Source organism: Coregonus clupeaformis, chromosome 17, assembly GCF_020615455.1.
Source record: "Coregonus clupeaformis isolate EN_2021a chromosome 17, ASM2061545v1, whole genome shotgun sequence".
NCBI lineage: Eukaryota > Metazoa > Chordata > Actinopteri > Salmoniformes > Salmonidae > Coregonus > Coregonus clupeaformis.
Window position 1 is genome coordinate 51,555,904 of NC_059208.1, and position 9,482 is coordinate 51,565,385.

The 9,482-nt window shown below is 44.4% G+C and overlaps 1 protein-coding gene across 2 annotated transcripts in view; it reads right to left on the minus strand.

Annotated features, from left to right (window-relative positions):
* The window catches only part of LOC121560741 (adenylyl cyclase-associated protein 2), a 37,829-nt gene extending 28,716 nt beyond the window's left edge, over nucleotides 1-9,113 (minus strand). The window contains exons 1-4 of one of the 2 annotated variants that reach the window (XM_041873663.1): nucleotides 8,991-9,113; nucleotides 8,795-8,823; nucleotides 1,859-1,983; nucleotides 1,493-1,593 (exon numbers count right to left, since the gene is read on the minus strand). In XM_041873663.1, coding sequence (XP_041729597.1) covers nucleotides 1,493-1,593; nucleotides 1,859-1,973 — 216 coding nt within the window. In that variant the 5' untranslated portion in view covers nucleotides 1,974-1,983; nucleotides 8,795-8,823; nucleotides 8,991-9,113. The remainder of the gene's footprint in view (nucleotides 1-1,492; nucleotides 1,594-1,858; nucleotides 1,984-8,794; nucleotides 8,824-8,990) is intronic. The other variant, XM_041873661.1, reaches the window with a different exon arrangement.
* Between the last annotated feature and the right edge of the window lie 369 nt (nucleotides 9,114-9,482).

Genomic DNA, 9,482 nt, shown 5'->3' on the forward strand with positions numbered 1-9,482 from the left:
TGTCACAACACAACTGATTGCCTCAAACACATTAGGAAGGAAAGAAATTCCACAAATTAACTTTTAAGAAGGCACACCTGTAAATTGAAATGCATTCCAGGTGACTACCTCAGGAAGCTGGTTGAGAGAATGCCAAGAGTGTGCAAAGCAGGGTGGCTACTTTAAAGAATCTCTAATATAAAATATATTTTGATTTGTTTAACACTTTTTGATGATTCCATATGTGTTATTTCATAGTTTTGATGTCTTCACTATTATTCTACAATGTAGGAAATAGTAAAAATAAAGAAAAACCCTGGAATGAGTAGGTATGTACAAACTTTTGACTGGTACTGTATACATCAGGGATCATCAACTAGATTCCGCCACGGGACGTTTTTTTCTTGAGCGGATGGTCAGGGGACCAGAACATAATGACAAATAATTTGTAGACTTCAAATTGACCACAAGAAGAACATATATAATATTAGAATAAAACATAATTATTTCAAACCTTGCTTACATTTGCATACGATCACATATATCTCTCTATTATACGTGGGTATAATATAATAGATTTGCTGGTGTTTTTACAGTATTTTATGTCCAACAATAACATTTTGCTCTGAAAACTTGGGAGGCCAAATAAAATCACCCGCAGTCCACCAGTTGGGGAACCCTGATATACAGTATCATGAATTAAAGTTACACACTGAGTTTCACTTAATGGAAGTAGAATAGTAGCCTGTGAGAACAGAGTAGGCAACTTTCTGAGACAGCAGCTATGGACCGCCCCCTGTCTGAGACAGCAGCTATGGACCGCCCCCTGTCTGAGACAGCAGCTATGGACCGCCCCCTGTCTGAGACAGCAGCTATGGACCGCCCCCTGTCTGAGACAGAAGCTATGGACCGCCCCCTGTCTGAGACAGCAGCTATGGACCGCCCCCTGTCTGAGACAGCAGCTGTGGACCGCCCCCTGTCTGAGACAGCAGCTATGGACCGCCCCCTGTCTGAGACAGCAGCTATGGACCGCCCCCTGTCTGAGACAGCAGCTGTGGACCGCCCCCTGTCTGAGACAGCAGCTATGGACCGCCCCCTGTCTGAGACAGCAGCTATGGACCACCCCCTGTCTGAGACAGCAGCTATGGACCGCCCCCTGTCTGAGACAGCAGCTATGGACCACCCCCTGTCTGAGACAGCAGCTATGGACCGCCCCCTGTCTGAGACAGCAGCTGTGGACCGCCCCCTGTCTGAGACAGTTGGTGTGGACCTCCCCCTGTCTGAGACAGCTGGTGTGTGTGTGTGTGTGTGTGTGTGTGTGTGTGTGTGTGTGTGTGTGTGTCTGTAAGTGAGAACGTTTGAGGGATTTGGGGATTGAGGAGGAGACTTTGTGCTCCTAATGGCACAGAGCCATTTCCCATTTGCAGCCTTTGCGAGACGCCACTCAAACGCACTTAAGGAGAATCAGTCACACGCATAATCACGCACGCACGCACACACTCCTGCCACTCACATGGTTCTCCACATCGTCTCCTATGGCACGGCTATTCTTCAGGTACTCTGACACTGGCCCCATCAGCAGCAGGTCAAAGGCGTCCATACACTGGGACAGACCTGGAGAGACAGGAGTGGAGGAGAGGAAGAAGGGAGGAAGCAGGAGAAGACAATGAGCATAGTGGAGAGTTCAGGAGTTCTGGTATCTTTTCATAGTTTTACATACAGTATTACATGTTCATAAACGTTCATTGGATAAAGTAGTTCCCAGTTGAACCTAGAACCTCCTTGAACCTTAAACATTGAACCTCCTGGTTACTCTGCCTCACTACCCAATGCTAAACACTGCTGTCGTAGCCTGGACCATGAGAATTCTACAACTCACCTCCGTTGATCCCGTTACTGTCCCCGTTGGCCATGCCATTGGACACCTGCATGTTGACAGACACCTGCTCTAGGCGAATCACGGCCTGCTCCAGCTGCTGCACTAACGTTTCCATGGTGGCGGCCCTAGAAGGAAGTGGAGAAAGTCTATAGCCATGGCTGGTCCTGTCAAAGAGCCTGGGGCTATAGCCATGGCTGGTCCTGTCAAAGAGCCTGGGGCTATAGCCATGGCTGGTCCTGTCAATGAGCCTTAATATGTCCATCACTGGCGCTGTAGCCAGGGCTGGTCAATCAATCAATCAAATCAAATCACATTTTAGTCGTCACATGCTTCGTAAACAACAGATGTAGACTAACAGTTAAAAGCTTACTTACTGGCCCTTCCCAACAATGCAGAGAGAAATGTTTTAATGAAATAATAGAAAAATAAAACACGAAATAATAAAAGTTATAATAAATACATAATGAGTAACAATAACATGGCTATATACATGGGGTCAAACAAGTTTGTGCAAAAAGGGTCAATGCAGATAGTTAACCAAATAGCTAGTCAGACTATTTAACTAACTATTTAGCAGTCCTATGGCTTAGGGGTAGAAGCTGTTCAGGGTCCTGTTGGTTCCAGACTTGGTGTATCGGTACCGCTTGCCGTGCAGTAGCAGAAAGAACAGTCTATGACTTGGGTGGCGGGAGTCGTTGACCATTTTTAGGGCCTTCCTCTGTCACCACCTGGTATAGAGGTCCTGGATGGCAGGGATTTCGGCCCCAGTACACTCTGTTGCGCCAAGCAGTTAATATACCAAGGGATGAGGCATTGTCGTGCCCTCTTCATGACTGTGTTGTTGTGTTTGAACAATGATAGATCCTTAGTGATGTGGACACCAAGGAATGTAAAGCTCTCGACCCGCTCCACTACAGCCCTGTCGATGTTAATGGGGCGTGCTCGGCCCTCCGTTTCCTGTAGTCCACGATCAGCTCCTTTGCCTTGTTGACGTTGGTCCTGTCAATGAGCCTGGGGCTATAGCCATGGCTGGTCCTGTCAATGAGCCTGGGGCTATAGCCATGGCTGGTCCTGTCAATGAGCCTGGGGCTATAGCCATGGCTGGTCCTGTCAATGAGCCTGGGGCTATAGCCATGGCTGGTCCTGTCAATGAGCCTGGGGCTATAGCCATGGCTGGTCCTGTCAAAGAGCCTGGGGCTATAGCCATGGCTGGTCCTGTCAAAGAGCCTGGGGCTATAGCCATGGCTGGTCCTGTCAATGAGCCTGGGGCTATAGCCATGGCTGGTCCTGTCAAAGAGCCTTAATATGTCCATCACTGGAGCTGTAGCCAGGGTTGGTACTGTCAATGAGCCTTATAAAGGGAATAAATAGGGTGCCATTTGGGGATACGCAATCAGAGTTTATCTGAGGAGTGAGCCTTATAAAGGGAATAAATAGGGTGCCATTTGGGGATACGCAATCAGAGTTTATCTGAGGAGTGAGCCTTATAAAGGGAATAAATAGGGTGCCATTTGGGGATACGCAATCAGAGTTTATCTGAGGAGTGCCGATTCAGTTTCCTGGACCTCAACTTCTGCTACCCATCAATTATATCACATCATGCACACCATACCATAGGTGTATCATGACATGGGTCATTGGTCATGGCTGATTCCTGTTGAGTGGTGTGTCGAGTCTAGATTAAGTAAAGGAGAAGTTATCGAAGGAGAGCAGGCCTGGGTTCAAATACTATGTGAATCATTTTTAATGCTTTCTCTGTGCTTGATTGAGTGTGCCTGGGTTAATGAATCAATAGAATAGTAGCCTGTAAACCCCACCTATCTGGCACTGCAGGCAGGCTAGAGCAAACGCTCAAAGGTATTTGAAAGATTTTGAATAGAATTTGCACCCAGGTCTGAAGGAGGGTCAGTTCAGTTGCCACAGAGCCACACCTTCAGCTGGATGCTGCTCTGACTACTGGAATGTCACTAGCTATTAGATTATCCAGGGACAGGAACAGAGGCAGAGCTAAGATATCTGTTAGAGGGGTGGACAAACTAAGTCACAAAGGTGACAGTACAGAGTAAATATATACTGTCTGACTTTTATTTCACAGACTTCTGAAGAAGCGAGAATCCCATTCCACTAGATGTGTTTTTATTCCAAACTTTTGTCATTCTCCAAGACTCAAGATATCATAAATCCTACACTACGGTAGGCTACACACAAAGGAAAGTATTAAATCAAATAAAATGTTATTTGTCACATGCGCCGAATACAACAGGTGTAGACCTTACAGTGAAATGCTTACTTACAAGCCCTTAACCAACAATGCAGTTTTAAGAAATAATAAAAATAATTGTAAAAAAAACACAATATAAAATAATACGAAATAAAAGTAACAAATAATTAAAGAGCAGCAGTAAAAATAACAATAGCGAGGCTATATACAGGGGGTACCGGTACCGAGTCAATGTGCGGGGGCATTGGTTAGTCGAGGTAATTGGGGTAATATGTACATGTAGGTAGAGTTATTAAAGTGACTATGCATAGATAATAAACAGAGAGTAGCAGCAGCGTAAAAGATGGGTGGGGGGCAATGCAAATAGTCTGGGTAGTCATTTGATTAGATGTTCAGGAGTCTTATGGCTTGGGGGTAGAAGCTGTTTAGAAGCCTTTAAAAGCTGTGTGTGCTGTTCTGTTTATTTCAGCCTTACTGCTTTACGTAATAGATTGAATACACCAAAAGTTATTTATAGTGCAGTTGACTCCATCCACTTCACTATTAAATCAGAATTATATCATGCTTACAGATACAGATCATTTGTACAGATACAGAAGAGGGTTTGGGTCAGGTTTTAGTGTAGAGTTAGGGTAAGGGTTTACTGAATTCTAAGGATGTAGCTATGTATCTGAACATTGTGTACATTACAAAGATACGAGTTGTGTCCCAAATGGCAACCCGGTCAAAAGTAGTGCGATAAATAGAGAGTAGGGTACCATTTGGGACACAGACGAAGACAAGGGAGAGGGAGATTGACAGGAGGTCAAGTGTAGAAGATGGATCTACTTCTCCTCTCTATCAGTTATCTGAATGAACGGGGACGTCAAAACTACGGTACACATTACTTCACCTTTCATTTCCTTCTCTACTTTCATTAATTCAGTCTTCAAACACTAGTGATCAAGGAAGAAAGAAAGATAGAAGGAAAGAAAGAAAGAAAGATGCATTTAAAGCATATTCAATCTATTATGTAAAACAGTGAGGCTGAAATAAACAGCACACACAGCTTTTAATACTTTCCTTTGTGTGTAGCCTCACCGTAGTGTAGTCTATGCCTGATTTGTGATATCGTGAGTCTTGGAGAATGACACAAGTTTGGAATACTTAGAGAAACAGTACATTGCTTTCAGTCAAAAATAATAGAAACATAATAACACGAGGAATAAATACACAATGAGTAACGATAACTTGGCTATATACATGGGGTACCAGTACCGAGTAATTGAGGTAGATACACTACAAGACCAAATGTATGTGGACACCTGCTCGTCGAACATCTCATTCCAAAATCATGGGCATTAATATGGAGTTGGTCCCCCCTTTGCTGCTATAACAGCCTCCACTCTTCTGGGAAGCCTTTCCACTAGATGTTGGAACATTGCTGCGGGGACTTGCTTCCATTCAGCCACAGGAGCATTAGTGAGGTCGGGCACTGATATTCGGCGATTAGGCCTGGCTCGCAGTCGGCGTTCCAATTCATCCCAAACGTGTTCGATGGGGTTGAGGTCAGGGCTCTGTGCAGGCCAGTCAAGTTCTTCCAAAACAATCTTGACAAACCAATTCTGTATGGACCTCGCTTTGTGCACGGGGGCATTGTCATGCTGAAACAAGAAAGGCTCTTCCCCAAACTGTTGCCACAATGTTGGAAGCACAGAATTGTCTAGAATGTCATTGTATGCTGTAGCGTTAACATTTCCCTTCACTGGAACTAAGGGGCCTAGCCCGAACCATGAAAAACAGCCCCAGACCATTATTCCTCATCCACCAAACTTTACAGTTGGCACTATGCATTGGGGCAGGTAGCGTTCTCTTGGATTCCGCCAAACCCAGATTTGTCCGTCAGACTGCCAGATGGTGAAGCGTGATTCATCACTCCAGAGAACGTGTTTCCACTGCTCCAGAGTCCAATTGCGGCGAGCTTTACACCACTCCAGCCGATGCTTGGCATTGCGCATGATGATCTTAGGCTTGTGTGCGGCTGCTCGGCCATGGAAGCCCATTTCATGATACTCCCGACGAACAGTTATTGTGCTGATGTTGCTTCTAGAGGCAGTTTGGAACTCGGTAGTGGGTGTTGCAACCGAGGACAGACGATTTTTACGCGCTACGCACTTCAGCACTCGGCGGTCCCGTTCTGTGAGCTTGTGTGGCCTACCACTTCGCGACTGAGCCGTTGTTGCTGCTAGACGTTTCCAATAACAGCACTTACAGTTGACCGGGGCAGCTCTAACAGAGCAGAAATTTGACAAACTGACTTGTTGGAAAGGTGGCATCCTATGACGGTGCCACGTTGAAAGTCACTGAGCTCTTCAGTAAGGCCATTCTACTGCCAATGTTTGTCTATGGAGATTGCATGGCGGTGTGCTCGATTTTATACACCTGTCAGCAACGGGTGTGGCTGAAAGAGCCGAATCCATATAATATTTGAATATTAGGATGAGCTATCTGCTACAGTAGGATCTAGCAGGTAGCATATTCATCAGTGAGCTGTAGCCTGCAGCAGGCCTCAAACTAGCAGTCCTGTGAGTTCACTAATTCATTGGTGGTGGATGGGAGGTGCAGCCTGGGCTTAATCTGTTAATTACTCTAGAGAATTCTCCCAGCAGTGCCAAATGTCTAACATGGGCTTCACTGTATATTTCTGTGGGCTGCCTGACAGTACAGGGCGCTAGAGAGTCTGGAGCCAGCCACTGGAGACCTCTGGGTTTGGTTTGAGGTCTTCAAACTGGATGTTTGAGAAATATTCAGACACCCTTGGAAGACAGTGTAAGTTGAAAAATAAATATGTCTTCATTGTTAAAAACCAATGTGTTATGGCAATGTAACTTCATCAAAGTGACTCCTTAAAATATATATTTGGACTGTGTAGGGTAATGACTGATAGGTGGCGGTGTTCTCTAAGTACTGATCCTGAGTCCATTTTTGTGCTTGTGCTCCAATGGGTGAGATAAGGTAAGATGCAGGGAAAGCTGATCTTAGACCAGTGCTCACTGGCATACATTACGCTGAATATCTGATCAAAGAGTGTACAGATGTAGGATCTTAATTTGACCAGTTTCTCACATCAGGCAAATAATCCTGCAGCAACAGGAAATGTGAATTATTGTGTGAATTATGGACCTTTGTGTAGGGGTTGACATTTTTTGTTAGGGCAAATTAAGTCAGATTTTTTTGTGTGGAAATTACAAACGTTTGAAGTCTTTTTAAACCTTAAATACACTAAGTTTGCGCTTCCTGCAACAACATGGTGATCAAATTAAGATTATATTTATTCCAAAATATCAAGATGTGCTTTGTTGTAAATAAAAACATTTGACAAGCCTTGCAACGTGCTATAGAACAGAGTAGTCTGACACTGTATTTTCCCAAGCCCTAATTCATAATTAGTTTTCCCTGGAAGATATGTTGAAAACATTAACATTGAAAACTGAGTGAAAGCAACAGCTAGAATCTGGCACAGTATGACTTGATTAGCATCTCTTCAACATTGTGAGTTGGCCAAAGTGTCCATGGCGATCCAAATGTATGGGGAATTACATTGTTACCTCTTTCGCTGTTGGACTACAGCTATACAGTGTTACAATAAGTTATTTGTATACAGTGATCGAGGAGGAAGAGCCAGCACAGGATTTGAACCCGCAACCCTGAGGTTAGAGGTTTAGAGAATTATATACTGGAGGCACCATAAGGAATATTGTTTTCGTAGCAAACAAAGCACCTAACAATTGTCTGACCAATGGGGAGGGATTTAGACCCAACAGCTGTGAAAGCAGACATCGGTGGTGTGTTATTATTCTACTGAAATGAGAATGGCATTATACTCCAAGATCACCATGGGGCCTCATAAACTCTATGCCCTGGGTATCTGATCTCAGGGCTATATTGGGCCCCTGCTTCAAGTTAGTGGTGGTGATATACTGTCATCTATTCTAAGTCTTAAGGTTCTATGGTTGGTGCTTGATAGGCCCCCTCTAGGCTAAGGACCATATATTTCTTAGACATGATGATGGGCCTTCTACCTGGAGATCTGGAAACTCTTATAGTTATAGGGCTTATGAATAGTACATTTGAGAATGTGAAAATAATCATAAAGGCTTACGTGTGAGAATTGAAAAATGTTCATAATCAGTTAGATAATATTTGGACAGCATTAAACTGTGTCAACATTCATAATGTTTCCAAAAGGTTCATTCAAGGTTGGTGTGACACAGGTGCACTGATTCTGTGTGAGAACTATAGTATGTTGCGTTTGCGTGCTCACTTCATAGATAGTAGGTATGAGAGGTATGACAATAGCATCACATTACATAGGCATACTAAAAACGGTTATGGGCTCGGCGCCACACATGACACCACAATAATAATACAACTATGTTGACATGTCATACTTCCAGTTTCATCCTGCGTCATTGGCATGCTGCATTGTATAGGCTACCGTTGTCATCACATACACCAACTGCAATGACATCGACATACATTTATGAAATAAACTCAGAGGAAAATATTACAATTCTTATAGTCTAGCAGTAACGGTAGCCTATTTGACGCCCTACACGTTTTCCGGAAAACGTTGAAACGCCGCGAATACGCAATGATGTAACTAGCCATAAAAAACACAAAGACAAGACACACAGACCGCACACAAAGAATATGAAAAGGGCGATTGTTCAGACCTTTGTGGTTATCGGTGTCTTCTTTTCTCCTGCCAACACAACGAATAGAATAACCGCACGCGTTTCAATGAGGCGAGCCAGCTACAAACGTGCCGCCCTGGCCCCCGCCTCCCTGCACCACTCCCTCCCGTTCCCATCTCGTCAAAAACATTACAGTCGGTTGAAAACAAACTAACCAACAAAGTAACATATTTACCTTCGATTATAGGTCCCTATCAAATCCTGGCGTACTGTTTTCTTTCGCTTTTGTAATATGCCGTGCAAGATTCGTCCCTGGGTCTTCCGCTGTACCCAGCCTCCCTGTCAATCAATCGCGCAGATAACTCTGAGCTTCCGGGACTTCCAAAATAAGCAACATTGGTGAACCTGAGAACTTAGTGGAGTAAGTGGACCACTGGCAAAGTACCAGTTGGTGCCTCCAATCTTCTTCTGCCCCCCTACCCGGTCTTGAGAAGCAGTAGCGGGATCCCCAGACACCTAAATATGGAATGTCTGATTGAAATCTAATGTTGTGTAGGCAGGCTAGCAATGGACTTGCCCATGACTCAAGGGAGAAAGCACTATAGCCTAGTTTCTCCATAGTGCTGGGGGGATAATCAAATTCTAAAAGCTTGTCATCATCATCATCACCACCACCACTACCATCATCATCATCATCATCACCACCACCAACACCATCATCACCATC